The sequence below is a fragment of the Xyrauchen texanus genome, chromosome 15 (assembly GCF_025860055.1).
Source record: "Xyrauchen texanus isolate HMW12.3.18 chromosome 15, RBS_HiC_50CHRs, whole genome shotgun sequence".
Classification (NCBI taxonomy): Eukaryota; Metazoa; Chordata; class Actinopteri; order Cypriniformes; family Catostomidae; genus Xyrauchen; species Xyrauchen texanus.
In genome coordinates, this window is record NC_068290.1 from 33,887,445 (window position 1) to 33,908,552 (window position 21,108).

The following is a 21,108-nucleotide window of genomic DNA, read 5'->3' on the forward strand; positions in this document are numbered from 1 at the left end:
GACACAGACTAATGCATCCATCCATCCATCCATCCATCCATCCATCCATCCATCCATCCATCCATCCATCCATCCATCCATCCATCCATCCATCCCGTGGACACATAAAAAACAAAATATTAAAGCAAGTAGATATAATATAAAAAGCAAGTACTTATTTTGGAACTGGTTAGAAGTCTGATTACTATGTATATTTCAGTTATGCACATTGCTTTATCTTACACGCTGTTACGTGCTGCAGCGTATTTCGATTGTTTTCTTTTCTCCCATTCATCTTCACTGTCATGATTCTTAGGTTCAGTGATTGGTTATTCACCCTGTCAATCTTCATTAGTTTACGTGAAAACCTCCCCCTCAAGGAACCAATTTGGACTCTCCTCTCTATAAAACCTGGAAGTGACAACACGGAAGGAGGCTTGTTTATCTCTGTTTTGTCTTCGGACTTGTAATAGCTACTTTGATGTGTTAGCGAGACAATCATTTTTGTTACTTGGTTTATCTGTTGTGACATTGCTTTACTTAAATCGATTATTCAAAACTAACATTTTGGACCTTGAGAGTGGGGATAGGGTAGTATGTCACGTGATCTACACTACGCTACGTAGAATTTGAGTTGTCTAAACACACCAGGTTAGGAGCGGGTGCTACCCTCTGTATTTATGATGTTTGTTTAGTTAGTGTAGTTTAAGTATTGTTTTCATATTTTTATTTTCTGCGTTAGATTTAGATTTAAAGATATAAGATAGAAGTTTTGTTTTGCTGATTTCTTTGCTTTAGTACCGCTCATTGTCCTAAGTTACTCCTTTTTTTTTTTTTTTTTGTCCTAACATTTGTGCATATTCTGTAAATAGATATTTATTGTTTCACTATTTGCGCTGTAAATAAGATTGGGTGTATTGCTATGATTCATTACAAATAATTATATTTAGCAGTAACCCATATCTGTCTTTGCCTGATTCATTTCATCTGTAACTTAAGGATTTTTCCTAAGCCAAGGTGACCCAAAAAAACAAACATAAAAAACCCTTATTGGACACTCAGGTTTATCACAAAAAACACACTCATTACCACTCAAATATTAATAGCCAACCAACACTCCATAAACATCAACAAAACCCAAGCTTCTATGGAAGCATATGGGTAGCAATATTCAATTTGACATTTAATATGCAAAATGACAATGCAATATGTAAAATGGCAATGCATTCTCTGTATTTAAATTTACATTTTACATTACCATTCTAGCAACGTTTGGTGCAAAATGAAAATGAAATTACATAAATTACATTTGCCATTTCATACACTCGTTTTAATATGCATTATTGAAACGCTTTATAAGTTGCAAAATTAAAATGAAAATGTATTACAGAAATGATTAGATATGTGTAACATGTTCAAGCAAAAACTGTGGCAAAATGATCATTCAAATGTTATTTTTCTTAATTGCATTTACACTCACAGTCAAGACACTTGCGATTTGCTTTTTCATTAAATGTCCTGCAATGAATGTAGCAAAATTCAATGTGCACATTGAAAATGCATTCCGAGCCGATCACACCCCTGCCCCGCCCCCTCCCGCCCTGTCAATCACTGCATCAAGGCGGGGCTCGGCAACAGGTAAACATAACGACTCTGTTACTAACGTAACCTCGGTTCCCTGAGAGGAGGGAACGAGTATTGCGTAAGTAGCTTACGCTATGGGAAAACTCAGTTTCTCGAGAAATATTGAAGTCTTTATGTAAAACGCATTGCAGCTGCACAGCAGACAGTAATGAGCCGAGGCAGCTCGGTCATTGGCTGTGCTGCGGCAACTGCTTGAACCAATGACGGGCGACTCTGAACGCAGCGACCAATGGGCGCGCGCCTGCGTTCGTGCGCTCAGAGCCCGCCGAAATTAGCATAGCCAGGCTATATAATGGGCACCCAGTCATATGAGTTCCTTTAGGTTCAATCGACTGAAGCGAATTGACCAAGCACAAGCACGGCAGCTTACGCAATACTCGTTCCCTCCTCTCAGGGAACCGAGGTTACGTTAGTAACCGAGTCGTTCCCTATCGAGAGGTCTCTCCTATTGCGTAAGTAGCTTGCGCTATGGGAACACCATGTCAAATGCCGTGCGTGCTGACTTCGCTCTATAAAGCCAGAGGCAGATGCCTGAGCCTTAAAGCAAAGTGATTATTCCACGAGCCGGCCAACGGCGAGCTACATAATGGGATAGTATAGAGTGCCCTTCCAAGGTGGTCCATGGTGGGGCGCTCATAGTACAAACACAAGCACATATCTTATGTACTGAGTTTTCTATGTACTGATATGCATAAAAAATCCTTTAAGTCAATCAGAGACGGACCTTGTAAGGGAGGAGATAATGCTCAGCGTATACATACTCTAGTCCATTCTACAGTCAGGCTGATAGAATGTTGGAATGCAATGAGGGGACCTGTAGGTTATAAAACCTGATAAATGTCGAAGGCGAGGCCCAGCCCTCCGCCGCACAAATATCTTCAATGGGTATCCCACTCGACCAAGCCCACGAGGAGGCCATGCTCCTCGTAGAGTGAGCTCTGACGCCTAAGGGGCATTGAAGGCCCTTGGCTTCATAAGCTAGCGCTATAGCATCCACTATCCAGCGCGATATTCTTTGCTTTGAGACTGCGAGACCTTTAGTGCGGCCGCCAAAGCATACGAATAATTGTTCCGTCTGTCTGAACAGGGCAGAACGTTCCAAATATACTCTGAGCGCCCTGACCGGGCAGAGTAAATTAGCATCGCTTTAGTCTGCTGGGGACGATAAGCTGCCAGAGATATCACCTGTGCTCTGAAGGGTGTGGAGAGCACTTTAGGAATATACCCGTGCTTTGGCCTAAGGACAACTCTGCAGTCGTTAGGTCCAAATTCCAGGCAAGCAGCGCTTGATGACAGCGCGTGCAGGTCACCCACTCTCTTGACTGAGGCGAGCGCCAGCAAGAGCGCAGTTTTGAGCGAGAGCTGTTTAAGGTGCACAGTTCGGAGAGGTTCGAACGGGGCACTCTTGAGTGCGTCCAGGACCGTGGCCAGGTCCCAGATCGGCACCGAGGGGGGGTGAGGAGGGTTCATCCTCCTAGCGCCTCTTAGGAAACGAATGATTGGGTCGTTTTTCCCTAATGAACGTCCTTTATCAGGATTGTGTGACGCCGCTATGGCAGCCACATAGACTTTGCGCGTGGAGGGTGTGCAGCCCGCCTCCAGCAGCTCTTGCAAAAAGGCGAGTACACTTGGTATCTCGCACGATTTGGGGTTCAAGCTCTTGGTATCACACCAGTCACTGAACACTTTCCACTTTTGGGCATATAAGCACCTCGTAGAGGGTGCTCGCGCCTCAGTGATGGTTCTCAAAACTCCACTGGGGAGGTTCTCGGGAACCCGTTGAGGGGCCATGCATGGAGGGCCCACAGATCGGGGGCGGGGATGAAGAATCATCCCGTTGGCCTGCCTGAGGAGGTCTAGCCTCAACGGAATTGGCCATGGGGCAGATTGCATCATCTGCATCAGTTCTGGAAACCACGTTTGGTTGTTTCAGAGTGGGGCTACCAGGAGCACTGCACATCTCACTTCCCTGATCCGACTGATGACCTGAGGTAGTATCGTGATCGGGGAAAAGCATACAAGGGGCGGCTCGGCCAGACTTGGGCGAGCGCGTCCGTGCTCTTTGAGAAGAAAAGGGGGCATTGCACGTTTTCCCTGGAGGCGAAGAGGTCGACCTCTGCCTCGCCAAAGTTTTGCCATAACCACTGAACCGTCAGGGGGTGGAGAGACCATTCTCCTGGGAGAACCTTGTCTCTGGACAGCATGTCTGCTCCCTGGTTCAGGGCGCCTGGCACATGCGCTGCTCTCAGCGAGCGCAGGTGGTGTTGTGACCATAAGATGAGCTCCCTGGCCATAGAGTGCAGGGAGCTCGACCTGAGTCCACCCTGGCGATTTATATACAAAACTACCGTCATGTTGTCCGTTCGGACCAGGACGTGTTCGTTTTTCAGGTACGGAAGCAGGGCTCTGAGAGCCAAGGCGACCGCTTTCATTTCCAGACATTTCATTTTTTATATGTAGGCGCTTTTCCGGGTTTGACCAAAAGCCGGATACAGGCCTGCCCTCGTAAAGGGTCCCCCATCCTATTTTGGAGGCATCTGTCGTGATCATTTTTCTCCGCGTATTTACGCCCAGACTCACGGTGGTTTGATACCAGTTGACGGCTTTCCAGGGTGTCAGGGCTTTTATACAGCCGTGATTCGCTCTGATCAAAAAGTGGCCCAAGCGTCACGCGTGAGTGGGGACACGGCTCTTGAGCCAGCGCTGGAGAGGACGCATGTGCAACAATCCTAGCTGGAGTACCGCTGATGCCGAGGCCATGAGACCGAGCATTCTTTGAAATCGTTTGACGGGGGCGTGTGCGCCCGTTCAGAATGATGTTGCAAGGCGTCAAATAGAGAGCGCGCGCTCTGATGAGAGGCGCGCTGTCATCTGCACTGAGTCTAGCACTATTCCCAGAAAAGAGATATTCTGGCTGGGGATAGCACGCTCTTTGCAAAATTGATTCTCAGACCCAGGCATTCTAGATGGCTGATAATCCAAGATCTGTGTGTCGTTAACTGACCCTCTGATTGTGCTATGATTAGCCAATCGTCGAGGTAATTCAGTATTCGCACTCCCGCTGTCTCAGGGGAAAGTGCCGCGTCCATACATTTACGTGAATGTACGGGGGCCAATGATAGGCCGAATGGTAGTACTGTGTACTGGTATGACTGTCCCTCGAATGCGAATCTCAGAAAAGGCCTGTGATGAGGCTATTGGAATGTGAAAGTAAGCGTCTTTCAAATCCACTGATAGAAACCAATCCCGGGCGAACTTGCGCGAGGATATGTTTGGTTGTTAACATTCTGAACGAGCGAATCATTAAAGCTTTGTTCAGATGTCTGAGATCTAAGATGGGGCGGAGGCCACCGTCCTTTTCGGGACGAGAAAATGGCTGCTGTAAAAACCCGCCTCGCTCATAGAGGGAGGAACCGTTTCTATAGCGCCCTTCTCTATCAGTTTGAGCACCTCAGTGCGTAGAACATGTGACACATCTTACCTCACTTTCGTCTCGACCACCGCTGAAAAGCGGGGTGGTCTGCGAGCGAATTGAAATGAGTAACCGTGTTTTATTATGTTCAAAACCCATTTTGGCATGTTGGGGATTTTTTTCCCAGGCTTTTGCTCGCACAGATATGGGCTGAATGTTGGCTGGGGGCGTGTCGCAGTGACATATGGGCCCCAACCGGCAAATTGCCTTGTGCTAACACTGAGTTTACAGCTCCCAGAGGCGCAGGTGCGTGCTGAGCAGCCTTGTTGAGTGCCGAGTGCAGGGGTGCGTGTGAGATTACAGGCACGCACGCTATCTCCGTAATGCTCGCAGCCGGAGAAATGTTTGAAACTGTATAGACAGTGTTTACAGGTGGGGGTGCATACATTGTAATAGGCACGCGCGCCACTTTCATAAAGCTTCCCGCTCTTAGCGGGGAGTTTCTTGGCTCATGCGTCACATCTGTGATGCTTGCGACATGAGCCAGAGAATTGTTTGAAACTGTATGGGCAGCTTATGGGTGGGGGTGCATATACTGTAGTAGGCACGCGCGCACTTACATAAAGCCTCCCGCTCACGGCGGGTGTTTTTGGTCATGCATACAGTGTTTGTAACTGTGGGAGTCGCACTTTAGTGTGGACACGTGACCCCTTAGTGACACAGGCAGAAAATGTGCTAACACTGAGCTTACAGCTCTCAGAGGCGCGGGCGTGCGCTGAGCAGCTTTGTTGAGTGCAGGGGTGCGTGTGAGATTACAGGCACGTGCGCTATCTCCGTAATGCTCGCAGCAAGAGCCGGAGAAATGTTTGAAACGACAGTGTTTACGGGTGGGGGTGCATACATTGTAATAGGCACGTGCGCCACTTCCATAAAGCTTCCCGCTCTTAGCGGGGAGTTTCTTGGCTCGCGCGTTGCATCTGTGATGCTCGCGGCGTGAGCCAGAGATTTGTTTGGAACTGTATGGGCAGCGCTTATGGGTGGGGGTGCATCTACTGTGGTAGGCACGCGCACCACTTTCATAAAGCCTCCCGCTAGCGGCGGGGTTTTTGGCCATGCATACAGTGTTTGTGTGTAGGGGTGCGTGCAGGACAGCAGGCACGCACACTACATTTATAGTATTTCCCGCTTTTACTGGGGAAGTGTTTATAACTGTGGGAACAGTGCTTGTGTGTAGTGGTGTATACATGACAATAGGCACACAATCTACATTTATGGGGCATCCAGCTCGAGCTGGGAAAGTATTCGGCACTGTTTGGACAGTATTGATATGTGGGAGTGCGCACTTTAGTGTGGACACGTGACCCCTTAGTGACACAGGCAGAAAATGACTCTTGTGATTTCTGTGTGTTGCCGTTAAAACGGCGTTTGATTGCAGGTGAGCGAGTTCTGTGACTGGCCCATTGACTGCTGTACAGACATTTCCAGCTGCCTGTAAGGGGACTGGGTAATGTTTTACACGTTTTGCTCGCTGCAGTGAAGTGTTCAGCGAACTCTCTTACCGTGCTCGTGTCCGCTAATGTTGACGGCGCGGGGTCGAAGGCCGAGCCCGGCCAGTCGTCGGATGCAGCACCAATTGGAAAGGCTGTCATCTTTTTCACCGTCGTCCCCTGGCGCGCCGAACGAGATGAGACCCACCGCTCTGTTGGAGGGGTGCTGGTCCGTCTGCGTGAATTGGACTGGCGGCGGGGAGTTCTCGGGTGGTGGTGAAGCACACGGGGACTGGCCCGGCGTGACGTCACTGAAGTCCGTGTGCTCTGGCGGCCTCCGTGAGCGGCGCTTTTTCTTGCGTGGCTCGAACAGAGGGGACGGCAGCACGGTGGTAGCAGGCTCGTTCGCGGCGAGCGCGGCGAGCGGCTGCTCGTTGAGGCCCAGGGAGTCACATTCGGGGCATCCGCCTCGAGTGAAAGCAGTTTCTGCGTGGTCAGGTCCCAGGCAGCGAGTGCAGATAATGTGACGGTCCCTGTCAGGAAGAAGGCCTCTGCACGAGGCGCAGGTCGAAGGCATTTGGAACAACGCCTCGAATTTGCTCTTTTACTAAATACAAAAAGTGTCGCAAAGGCGAACTCTTGCAAAGTAGCTTAGTAAAAAGGATATAGTGATGCGCGCCGGATGGCGTAGCAGAAGGCTTCGAAGGCGGCTGAAGGCACCGGCATCCTCTTAGCAGTCCTGCTGTAGGCTTGTCAACGGCCGGCGAAAGACTCCAACAATCCGGAGGATCCAGCGAAGAGGAGGTCTTCGCTGAAGGAGATTAAATCTAATCTCATCATTAAAAACAACATTAACTCTATTCCCAGGACTCCACCTCCTCTCTAACTACTGGTGCAGCTACTGTCCTAGGTAATCGATGAGGATTTGAGTGGTGGCCTGCTGTACTTCTTTTAGAAATCCTCAGCCCTAAGGGTCGGACCTCTGATACTGGGTGACCCTCCAGGACACCACCCTCAACTGTACTCGTATGACGGGGTGCCCATTATGTAGCCTGGCTATGCTAATTTCGGCGGGCTCTGCGAACGCGAGGAGCGCGGCCATTGGTCGCGCGTTCAGAGTCGCCCCGTCATTGGTTCGAGCAGTTGCCGCAGCACAGCCAATGACCGAGCTGCCTCGCTCATTACTGTCTGCTGTGCAGCTGCAATGCGTTTTACATAAAGACTTCAATATTTCTCGAGAAACTGAGTTTTCCCATAGCGTAAGCTACTTACGCAATAGGAGAGACCTCTCGATAGGGAACATGTTATGGCTATGTTACGTGTTTTGAGCTTACAGTCTATGGTTTTGAGGTGTTGGAAAAATGTCGGCGGCAGAGCTAATACGAGCGTTAAATTCACTAGCAGATGAAGTGGAGCGTGAACAGAGAAACGGTAGTATTTCTGAAGATTATTACGAGTATGTAGGTGATAGAACCAGTACGTTGTTGGAACGTCTGGGAGAATTTTCTGCCTTATCAGGCGCCGACACCCGTTTAGCTGCTGACCTCTTAAAGGTGGTGGGAGACCAATTGTATTCGGAGAGGCCTAGGGGAGTGGGGAGACCAGCAGCCGTGGAGATCCCTGGCGAGGCCATAGAGGGGTATCTTATGTATGGGTTAAAAGTTAAAGATATCGCGGCCTTGTATGGAGTTAGTCGATGGACGGTACATCGACGAATGCAGCAGTGTGGACTGAAGTAAACAACAACTTAAATATATTTTAATGATTTTATACAAATGCCTCAAGGCCATAATCTCTGTGTTTACTCCCGAATTCTGCCATGGGGATTTTAATAAAAAAAAAAGGCAGTTTTGTTTTTTAAATGTAGTAACGTTAACTGTTAATAGTTATCTAACGTTACTTCAATTAATTTCAGAAGTAACAATTGGTTTACATACATACTACCGTCTTATCCTGTGTGACTGATGTATTTAGACCTGCTTTGTCTTTGTGGTGGTGAAACGTCTTGAAGCAACAGAGAAACATACAATTGAATAGAATGATCTGATAGGTAGAAGTTAAACTAGGACATTCAGATATGACATGAATAAATAAGACACAGACACATGTGTATAGGGTTTTACACATTTCTGTTCATCACATAAATATCTGATGCATCTAATGCTAAATATATCACTCTATTATTCACTTGTTCCGCAGAGTTTCAGAGTTGTACTCTGGCATTGAAAATACAGAACTGGACCGTTTGGTGATGGACATTCAAAGGGAGCACCCACGGTGTGGGTATCGTATGATGAGAGCTTTTCTCCAAGCAAGTGGACATTTGATTCAGTGTAAGTTTGTTTTTGTTTACATACTTGCAGGCTGATTTATACTTCTGTGTGGGACCTATGGCAGACCTGCATAGCCTTTATGAGGTTTGCATTTATAGCCCTGCTTTGGTGTGTTTGTATTGTTCTGCAAGTATACAGCCAAACCAGTGGTGTCGACTACAGGAGTAGTCAGCAGAAGCAGGTATTTTACGTTATGACTAATTGTTATTTGGATTCATGTTTTATGAGCTTTTCCTTCTATATATTTGTGTAAGCAGCCTTTGCACTTTCATTACAAGCAATCAGGCACTATTACATTTAGTCCCAATGAATGCAAAACTACTGCAGATATATTTTGTATAATCCTGGGGAGGGTCTTTGGTTCTGACCAATTACAGCACTTGCATTCTGCGTAAATGCAGTGTATAGTTATATTATGAAGAGGTGTAACCATCGTAGCTACACAGAGCATACGGCTTTGTTCCAATGTAGAAGTATAAACCAGCCTTCAGTCTACACTCACAAGATAGCTAATAAGATATTTGGTGTGTACACACAAACATTAAGTCCAGTTCAATTCTGAAAGATATAAAAACCATTAGTCATTATTATTATTATTAATTTTATTTCAGTAACTCTCTTTTGAAATTCTTGTATTTACTTTGCATCAAGTAGAAGTGATTTTACCCAACTCTAATTAACTTTACGTAAACGCAACATTACAAAAATCACAATAATATCTCATCATCTGAAGTTTTTAGGGTACGTGAATCACTACACAGAGTGGACCCAGAGGGAACACAACTTCGAGCCCTGGCTAACCGGACTCTTCATCGCAGACAGTACTCCGTTCCTGCTCCGAATTGCATGTGGCATATAGATGGAAATCATAAATTAATACGGTAATTTGATTTTTTTGGATGGCACCCAACTGGGATTGTCAAATGTTTTGATGCCAAAGACCCCCAAATATTATGATCTCCTTGTGAGGGACCTACATATTTTCATTTACTACACATTTATACTGTGAGACAATAATATTAAGCATTATATTTTGAATGACAACAATGTTGTTATAATTATATTCATTATTAAATTATATACAAGACAGATTTACAGGTGAAACTCGAAAAATTAGAACACGTAACATAGCCATACCATGTTATGTTTACCTGTTGCCGAGCCCCGCCTTGATGCAGTGATTGACAGGGCGGGAGGGGGCGGGGCAGGGGCGTGATCGGCTCGGAATGCATTTTCAATGTGCACATTGAATTTTGCTACATTCATTGCGGGACATTTAATGAAAAAGCAATCGCAAGTGTCTTGACTGTGAGTGTAAATGCAGTTAAGAAAAATTACATTTGAATGATCATTTTGCCACAGTTTTTACTTGAACATGTTACACATATCTAATCATTTCTGTAATACATTTTCATTTTAATTTTGCAACTTATAAAGCCTTTCAATAATGCATATTAAAACAAGTGTATGAAATGGCAAATGTAAATTATGTAATTTCATTTTCATTTTGCACCAAACGTTGCTAGAATGGTAATGTAAAATGTAAATTTAAATACAGAGAATGCATTGCCATTTTACATATTGCATTGTCATTTTGCATATTAAATGTCAAATTGAATATTGCTACCCATATACTTCCATAAGCTTCATGCAGAATCATGCAAATTAAAGAAACAAAATCAAAAATCACATCAAATATCCGGTTTACCAGGAAACCTACTCCAAACCAAATTAATTCCACAGCAAACATAAACCACATACAAATGAAAAGTTCACGTGTTTCAAAGCATCGAGAGTATGGAGGTTGGATGGCAACACGAGGCTGGGAATGTATAGACTAACAAACAAACAAAAACATCAAACGCCCCTCTACAGTCCCGTTTACAACAACCATTAAAGATACCAGCACTGGAGGCACACAGCGCACACATACAAGGACGGGCCAGCAAGGAAATGAGACACACAAAAAACACAAGAAGAACAGCGATCAACTTAAACCTAAAAAGAAAAACCACCATAAACAAAAAAACAAATAACAATACACTTCATACATAACCACAACTCTATTTTATTTTAATTCCATTAAAATACTAAAAAATGCTCAAATATATCAGTTATATAAAAAAACTCTACGATTACCTGAAACACAACTGCCAAGATGAAATGAGATTGGGCGTGACCAATGGCCTACCAGACCATCCACAATGTTTGCATCTGCTTCTGCTTTTGCCCGCTTCAATGCATAAACGCGGACCCCATCTCCATGTCTCCTTTCGGGCGCCTGCTTAAAAACCCTCTCACGCCCTCTACTGGTAACCACCTCACCGGCTACATTCTTCCCCCAGAAATAAATCGGCGACCCGCCGATGAACTAACAAAAAACCTGCCCTCATCATTAAAAACAACATTAACTCTATTCCCAGGACTCCACCTCCTCTCTAACTACTGGTGCAGCTACTGTCCTAGGTAATCGATGAGGATTTGAGTGGTGGCCTGCTGTACTTCTTTTAGAAATCCTCAGCCCTAAGGGTCGGACCTCTGATACTGGGTGACCCTCCAGGACACCACCCTCAACTGTACTAGGAGACAAATCACAATCACCGTGCATTAACACACAGGAGGCTGAGTCACTATCGCAATCAGTAGTAGACCCACTACTCAAGCTAGCCGGTCTATCAGACACCGCAGAGTCTACATCACTTAATACAGGGTCAACAAATGCCTTACACATTTCCATCCGATGTACCTGCTACACAGGACCTACCTGAGACACTGGAGCCACAGAGTACACAACCCCCTGCTCTCCTGGTTCACGAACCACCTTATACAAGCAGGAGTCATAAACATCCTGGATTTTATTTCATCCCCGATGATGGTTTCTAAGGTAGACCAACTCTCCCTCTCTAAAAGCCTGGTCATTCACCTTACCCTCATATTGTCTTTACGACGAGGGACCTTGTCTCTCAATCTCTCTTGTACCTCCCCATATGCTGCCTGAAGCCTACCTTGGTGTTCCACAATCCACTGTTCAGGCATCTCCGTGGTCACTTCCAACTGATTATTTAACAAAACATCAACTGGTAATTTGGGCTCACACCCAAACATTAGAAAATATGGGCTCATACCAGTAGAATAATGCACTGTGGTGTTATAAGCATAGACAAGCAGTGGCAAATGTTGAGGCCAATGCTTCTTTTTCACTGGGGGCAACGTCCGCAACAAATCATGAAGAGTCCAATTAAAACGTTCGCACTGACCATTACCCTGCGGATGGTACAGGGTAGTACGACTCTTCTGTACACCGTAAACTTTACATAACTGGCTAATAAGGTTACTTTCAAAATTCCGTCCCTGGTCTGAATGCAGACGACAAGGTACGCCAAACAAGTGAAACCAATGGCGGACCAAAACCTCTGCCACAGTGCTTGCTTGCTGATCTTGAGTGGGGATGGCCTGAGAGAACTTAGAGAAAACATCAGTAAGCACTAAAACATTCTCCCTCCCATCACTTGCCGGCTCCAACACCGTAAAATCAACCGCTAAAATTTAATGAGGCCGGGATGCTTGTAGCGTTCCCATAAAAGACCTCACCTTTGGCTGAACTGCTTTAGCAATAATACACCGCTGACACTCCCGACACCACTGCTCCACATCTCTCACCATTCCTGGCCAGTAACAGCGACGCTTCACCAATTCTACAGTTCGATCTTTCCCTTGGTGTCCGTGGCCATCATGCGAACTACTAAACACCTCCCTTTGAAGTTTTTTAGGTAACAGTAGCTGATAGATCTCTCGGTGACCATCAGGTGTATAAGCTAAACTATAGAGACACCCCTCCTTCTCCCACAATCGGTCCCACTGCCTAGCCAGATCTTTTACAGCCCGATCCACACCAATTAATTCCGAAGAATGTAAACTGCTGCCCGCACACCAGGCCTTCATAATAGGGCCAATAACCGGATCTGCCCTCTGCAAACAAGAAAGAGCTACCTGTGAACATCCAGGGAATGCAGCAATTTCATTGACACTCACCACTGCACACCCTGGAGCTCGCCCCTCAACTGCTGCCATAAAACTTGAGGAACTTCTGTTCCTGGAAACACATCATTCATGGCCTGTCGAGACAGTGCATCAGAATTTTGATTAACTCTTCCAGGGTGGTACTTGATAACAAAATTGAAAGAAGCCAACTGTGATAACCATCGCTGCTCCAAAGCACCCATTTACATTTACATTTACATTTATGCATTTGGCAGACACTTTTATCCAAAGCGACTTACAGTGAACTTATTACAGGGACAGTCCCCCCGGAACAACCTGGAGATAAGTGCCTTGCTCATGGGCCCAAAAGTGGCATCTTGGTGGTGCTGGGGCTTGAAAGCCCGACCTTCTGGTCAGTAACCCTGAGCCTCAACCACTGAGCCACCACTGCCCCATCTTTGAGGTCTGCAGGTGACAGAGAGGATTATTGTCAGTATAGACAACAAACTCATTTCCTATCAAATACTCTCTGAACTTATCACATACAGCCCATTTTAGAGCCAAACACTCCAATTTCATGGAGCTATAATTCTCCATATTCCGCTCTGTCTTCCGCAGACCCCTGCTGGCATTGGCAATGGGACGAAGCCTGCCACCCTGCTCCTGGGACAAAACTGCCCCCAAGCCCTGGTGACTTGCATCTATCTCTAGCAAAAAAGGCTTCTGGAAATCCGTGTAAGCAAGCACGGGTGTAGTAACCAGCTTCCTCTTTAGTGCTTGGAAACTTTCCTCACACTCTGGATCCCATACAGAGGCTAAAGGCAAACATGGGGTCTTACCCTTCCTCACAGAACCACTCAATCTTGCTACCAATTGATGAAGAGGCCTAGCCAGCTTTGCAAATCCATCCATAAACCTGCAATAATAGCTGGCAAAACCTAAAAATGAATGAAGCTCCGCCAGATGTACTGGGCGACTCCATTCTTTTACTGCGGCCACTTTTTCAGGATCAGTGGCTACCCTCTGCTCAGACACTAGGTGACCCAAATACTTGACCTTCTTCTGAAAAAATTACATTTGTTCAGTTTAATCTTAAGGCCTTCCTGCTGCAACCGCATAAAAACCTCCTCCAACCGTAACAAATGTTCACATACAGAAGAGGAAAACACAATTATATCATCCAAATATAGAACCAAAGAAGAGAACCGCTTGGCCCCAAATATCCATTCCATCAGTCTTTGGAATGTTCCTGGTGCATTACACAGCCCAAAAGGCATACGATTGAATTCAAACAGGCCAAATGGAGTACAGAAAGCAGTCTTTGCCTTATCAGCCTCAACTATCTGGACCTGATTGTACCCATTCGCTAGACCTAACGTGGAAAACCACCTTGCCCCAGTCAGGGCATCCAAAGACTCTTGGGGTAAGCATCCTTTCTAGTCTTCACATTCAATTGACGATAGTCAACACACATCCTAATGGTTCCATCCCTCTTCTGTACCAGGACAATCGGAGAAGAGTAAGGACTACTACTCTCCCTTATCACCTTACTATCCAAAAGCTGTTGAATGTGAGCCCTTACTGACTCATACTGTGAGGGAGGAATTCGCCTATATGGCTGTCGACATGGTTTATCATCAATTAGCGGAATCATGTTTAATCAGTGCTGTACAACCTATATCACCCTCAGTGCTGGAAAAAATGGACTGATATTTATTCAGTAGCTGCTTGGCCTGTTCTACTTCCTGATCAGTAAGTCCTACAAAAGTAGGAAGGTCAGTAAGTCCTACAAAAGTAGGAAGGTCAATATTGCAACTAGACAGCTGCTCAGCCAACTGAACAGACACTTGGGCACTGTAAACATTTTCCGGACATATTTGTAACCTAGGCCCTCGAGCAGTTTCACTACTTTCACTACCTCAACTGTACCTATAATGCGATGTGGTGCCACCCATACCTCTATACTACCTACATTAACAATGGGTGCATATACTAACCCTCTCTCTGCATATACCAAGGAGGGAGACAACAGAAAACCTTCTGGGAGAGAGTTTTCTTCTGGCCCCAATGGTTGTAGTAGAAATAATATCACAGCACCTGACACTTGGGGACAGGTAACCGGAACCATAGTCATGGTACCTGCAGCAACACAAATAGAGGTCTTCCCCTGCACTCTCACCTTAAATACAGAAGGGGAACTCGACACAGCCTCAATTTTTTGACAACAACGGAGTGCCTGTTTCCATGCCGGGGCTACTGATCGCATTTGGGGAATCTGAAAAAGCTCAGCACCATGTTCATTAAATAAAGTAGCATAACAATCATTCAGATAATATTCATACCCAACACAGCAGGGATCTTATCCTTCTGAGCATTCATACTGGAAGAACAGGTATCTTTTACAATTAAAATCCATTTCCTGGGTAATGTAACCCCAAAAAGGCTAACATCAAGCTCTACATACCCCACACATGGTATATCCATCCCATTGGCAGCTTTCAGTGCCAACCATGCACAGTCAGAGAGACCCCCTTTACCAAAATCAAAAAAATTATGGTTAAAATAACTCTCGGTTATAGTAGTCACCATAGAGCCTGTGTCTAATAAACATAGCACATTAACAGTTACCATTTTTTGTTGGACAAGACCCTACCAAACCAGAAAAAGCTTGAGAATCAACTTCTGAGCCTACTATCCCCATCTCCAGTGTGTGGCTCTGCACCCTGGAGGGTTCTAGTTTTCCACCAATGAGACAGACTCGGCACCTGCCTGAACACTAGAACCCGAAGCAGGCAAGGACCTAATTTGAATATTAGCAGCACAATATCTAGCTATATGACCAGCTTGATTACATTTGATACAAATAGGTTGGCCATCAGGTGTTCGCTGAAATCTATTATTTGTGGGCATTCTAGTAACATTACTTGCAACCCCTTCTGCAGTATTTAAAGTTTTAAGAATCAAATCCAATTGTGCTTGCTGTCGTAGTACCATATCTTTCAACTCAGCAAATTCAGAACTAATCACTCGATTCTCTTCACACATAGCAATAACCTGAGTTTCAAATGAGTAAGGGGCTACTACTCTACCGGGCCTATTTCTTTGTGGCTGTCCCTCCTCCACCCAACGCATTGCCTCTTTGCGTAGGTCAAGGAGAGTTAACAAAGAATTCTGCCTCACCAACATTTTTAGTTCTCTACGAAGGGTATGGTCTTGAACATTTTCACAAAACTGATCTCGCAAAACCACCTGGTAGTCAGACACAGCATTAGGATTAGCTTTTCGTACCTTGTCCATAAGATCCATTAGTGCATGGTAAAACTCTTGAAAAGATTCCCCCTCCTTCTGTTTTCTGTCAAAAATTGCTGTTGCAAAATAACATAGGAAGAAGAAGAGCAATACAGTTCACGCCACACTAAAAACACCTGAGCAGAATCCCCTTTAACTTCCCTAGGCCTAAACTTAATTTCCGTCCGAGCCTCCCACTCTAAATTATCATAAACAAACATGGCTTTGTCTAGTTCAGACATGTGTCTCCCCCTAATACAACTCTCCACCTCCTCAGTCCAATCTTCCAGAAGAGGAGAGCCAGGGGACACTTTACCAGAGAATTTAGAACACTTTCTTTATCTAGGCAAATATATAGCTGGTTCTCTCCGTTGTCCATTACCTTCGGAGGCTGAACTTGATACAACACCTACTAGACCTCCAGTTTGTGGCTGCCGTCTTAGTCTTTCATTTTCTACATGCAGTTGCTCCAACTGCTCTTGTAGTTGCCGCAGCTCCTCCGCCATAACTGCAGCAGGCCAATACACTGTCGTCAAAAGAAATCGTCCTCCAAGCTGATCGCTGTTCTTCCTACCATGAAAAACAAACATCTATCCAATTCCTAGCCTTAAATATCACCAAAAAATTGGTCGATCCTGCCAACTACGCCAAATTGTAACTTAAGGATTTTTCCTTAAGCCAAGGTGACCCAAAAAAACAAACATAAAAACCCTTATTGGACACTCAGGTTTATCACAAAAATAGTAATTTATTAATACAAATAAATAAACCTAAGATACCAATAAACACATGTAATGAACAAACAAACATACAACAAACTCATTCCCACTCAAATATTAATAGCCAACCAACACTCCATAAACATCAACAAAACCCAAGCTTCATGCAGAATCATGCAAATTAAAGAAACAAAATCAAAAATCACATCAAATATATAACCGGTTTACCAGGAAACCTACTCCAAACCAAATGAATTCCACAGCAAACATAAACCACATACAAATGAAAAGTTCACATGTTTCAAAGCATCGAGAGTATGGAGGTTGGCTGGCAACACAAGGCTGGGAAGGTATAGACTAACAAACAAACAAACAAAAACATCAAACCCCCCCCACAAGCCAGTCCCGTTTACAACAACCATTAAAGATACCAGTGCTGGAGGCACACAGCGCGCACATACAAGGACGGGCCAGCGAGGAAATGAGACATGCAAAAAACACAAGAAGAACATCGATCAACTTAAACCTAAAAAGAAAAACCACATAAACAAAAACACAATTAACAATACACTTCATACATAACCACAACTCTATTTTATTTTAATTCCATTAAAATACTAAAAAATGCTCAAATATATCAGTTATATAAAAAAACTATACAAATTACCTGAAACACAGCTATCTCCATATTTAACTGCCAAGATGAAATGAGATCGGGCGTGACAAATGGCCTACCAGACCATCCACAATGTTTGCATCTGCTCACCCAGATCATGTCCATGCAAAAGCAAACAATGAAGCGCTATCAGACAACACGCTTCAATTCATAAACGCGGACCCCATCTGCATGTCTCCTTTCGGGCGCCTGCTTAAAAACCCTCTCATTGCCTAACTGGCCACGCCCTCTACTGGTAACCACCTCACCGGCTACACATCACACAAGTTTTCGGTAAATGAACCAGTTTTCTTTTCATTTAATTCTCTTAATTTAGTTTATCTTTTCACTATGTTACGTACTCTTAAATTATGTAGACAACTAAAAGGAGGACAAAACACACGCACAAACAACATATTTGGTATTTTCCGCTTTAGTTTTGCTGAGCACTATAAACTGGTGGGAGCCAATCATATAATTGATTCCTAAATCTAGACGAATGACTCAAATTGTGAAAGTAGTTTGGTTCCCTTTTGAAAAGCCCCTTTCTAAACTTCTCGAGAAGAAGTGTCAGAGACCAATGAAACCAAAACAATGAAATCTTAGAATATTAAAAATGAAAAGACCAAATGTCTGTGAATATTCCTAACATGCACATTGAGTTGATGCATTTTAATAATATGCACAAACATACTCTGTGTGTGTTCAGAACTATTCAGTCACAGATTAAACCTAAATGTCACAGGTGGTTTCCTGGTACAGTATAAGTGAGTTCTTTAAAAAAGACATTAGTTCTGTACATTTAGGCAGTATTTTAAGGCATCACAGCACCCCCAAAAAAGAGTTCTAAATGTGTTCCAGTTCCATTCAGATCCTGCCTTCAAAAATCTGCTTATGACTCAAAAATAGCTCTTTGACTGAACTTGATTCAATCATTCTTTGAATATTGAAATTGAATAAGCAGCAAACTTCTTTTTTTTTTTTTGAGGATAGGCAGAAAATAGCAAGGCTATAAACAGATGTATTAGCATACGTTCAATATGAACATTTGGTAAAACATATGCCTATTTTGATTATAGTTTTTTATCAAAGATAATGACTCACACCTCAAACTCTGTTTATACAATGTTTACATACTTCTGCTCTTCTCTGCAAAACCGAATCCTAAATTTACCCAGAGGAAGTGGCGCAATACCCCCAAAAACTCTGTATTAGATAATGTGCAGTAGTCATCACACTAAATTTGATCTGACAACCCCTAGCTCTTATTATTATCTGTGTTCATTGCAGCTTCTTATCAACGGAGTAATACAGTCTTTTGCCTCTTTTTTGTATATCAGTGGTGTGTCACAAACAGGACCACTTCACTTCTTTTAAGCACAGGATGGTAACCATCGGTACCCTACACCTGTATCCTACATCACCCAGGTGAGGTTATATCATATGTTTATTTCATCAAAGTACATTAAAGTCATATTTGTTAGTCAATATTTAAAGTGTCACTTTGCTTTTTTCTTTATATTCTTCTCAAAAGTGTGAATAGGACATTAGATGATGAAATACATGCTGTTACACCATATGACTATGGTGATTACTTTGAAAGTATGGATCCATCTGCATTCTCTCCCTGTGATTATGGAGATCATGCATCAAGCATCCTCCCCATCTTATACACCCTGTTTTTCATGGTGGGTTTTCTGGGTAACATGCTGGTGGTCTGGGTGCTCTTGATGGGTGTGAAGATGAGAAGCATGACAGACGTCTGTCTCCTGAACCTGGCTTTAGCTGACCTGCTGCTGGTCTCCTCCCTCCCCTTCCTGGCACACTATGGCACACACCAGTGGATCTTTGGAGGGTTCATGTGCACTATTGTCCTCAGCGCCTACCACATTGGATTCTACAGTGGGATTTTCTTCATTGTACTCATGAGTGTTGATAGATACTTAGCTGTAGTTCATGCTGTGTTTGCTTTGAGAGTAAGAACCAGAACATATGGGATCTTAGCCAGTGTGGTCATCTGGATCTTTGCTGTTTTATCATCCTTTCCGGAGCTGATGTACCTGAAAATCAGTTATTACAATAAAACAGAAACACTCTGTACAGCTTATCCCACAGATGATACAAATTCTAACCATTCTTCAAAGACTTTTGGTATCTTTAAGATGAACATTTTAGGCTTAATTATCCCACTCATTGTAATTGGATTTTGTTACTCAACGATTCTAAACAGACTCCTAACAAATAGCTCTTCCAGGAAGCCGGCCATTCGCCTTGTGATTTTGGTAACAGTAGTGTTTTTCAGTTGTTACACTCCATACAATGTTGCAGCTTTTGTGAAAGCCTTAGAGCTTAAAAATCTCATTGGACACTCATGTGAAAACAGCAAAAGAATCACTCTTAGTCTGCAGTTTACAGAGGCTGTGGCTTACTTACACAGCTGTCTGAATCCCATTCTCTATGTGTTTGTGTTTGAGAAGTTTAGAAGGCATCTGTTCAGTCTACTGTACAAGACACCCTGCAGCAGACTACATTTCATGAAGAGTTACTTTACACAGGCCACAGGTTCTGTTTATTCACAGACCACAAGAGTGGAGGAACAAGCTACAACAGCAGTGTGATTTTAATAAATTGGTAATCAGTACTTTTGGATCTCGCAGTATTGTTGCAGGGAAGATTTTACAAGTTGGGTAACTCTTTTGAAAAAAATATATAAATAAATAATGATAATAATAAAATATAAATACAGAAGTGCCAATGCTGCAGCATTACAAAAGAGCAAATATTTTCATTTATGTTGGCATTGTAGAAATGTGCTATTTGCTGTCAGCCATAATAAATATTTTCCTAGAATGAAAGCGTCCAATTAGTGTGTTATTAAGATAAATCAAGTCATTTTCAGTTGGTCATATGATCTCAACAACATGTTGACACTCATGACTGTCCATCCAGCAACTGTATATGTAGAATCAGGTGTGTAAAGTAACGAATTACAAATACACACATTACTGTAATTAAGTAGTTTTTCCAAGGAATTGTACTTTTTAAATAGTTTTAAAATGTTATACTTTTACTTGAGTACATTTTATGTGCTGTAACTGTACTTTTAATGTGCTATTTTCCCACTGTCTGTGTTCGCTACTTCCCTGTCCTGGTTTTATTTTTATCTATCAACATGATTGGCTAGAGAGAGTCTTATGGCTCCCATCAAATCTCACGTAGAAAAAACTTAAACAGCTGCTGTAGATCGGCGCTGTTATGGATGTGGAGGATGCCTCAAACACAGTTCAACACCTGAATATCTCAGCCGCACCTGAAAGGGCTTTTCACAGTGAAACAGGCCAATTGCTTGATTGTGTCATGCAAGCTTAACTTGCTCAAGCCAGATATCAGCATTAGTCCTACCTCTAATTTGAAGAAACATATAAAGGTAAGTTTCATATTTCTGATTACTAGATTCTGTGTGTCTATAAAGTAGCCTGTAAATTAGCTTTCTATCACTGATAATATTGGGTTGATTTGAGAGATTAAGGCAATGTTATCAATAGAGCTGGGCGATAAAACAGTCTTGATGTTTATCTGGAAAAAAGAAGCTATCGATGATAAGCTTTTG

The 21,108-nt window shown here is 43.7% G+C and overlaps 1 protein-coding gene across 2 annotated transcripts; it reads left to right on the forward strand.

The window, feature by feature from the left end:
* The first annotated feature begins 406 nt into the window (after positions 1–406).
* On the forward strand, positions 407–20,322 carry LOC127656410 (C-C chemokine receptor type 5-like). Of its 2 annotated transcripts, XM_052144732.1 has the most exons (5): positions 407–630; positions 8,722–8,855; positions 9,589–9,736; positions 18,839–18,926; positions 19,033–20,322. In XM_052144732.1, exons 4-5 carry the CDS (start codon positions 18,883–18,885, stop codon positions 20,114–20,116), a joined length of 1,128 nt encoding a protein of 375 aa, XP_052000692.1. In that variant the 5' UTR covers positions 407–630; positions 8,722–8,855; positions 9,589–9,736; positions 18,839–18,882; the 3' UTR covers positions 20,117–20,322. The 2 variants fall into 2 exon arrangements, with proteins under 2 accessions (XP_052000692.1, XP_052000693.1); XM_052144733.1 differs by lacking the exons at positions 407–630; positions 8,722–8,855; positions 9,589–9,736 and having other exon boundaries at positions 18,808–18,926.
* The last annotated feature ends 786 nt before the right edge of the window (positions 20,323–21,108 follow it).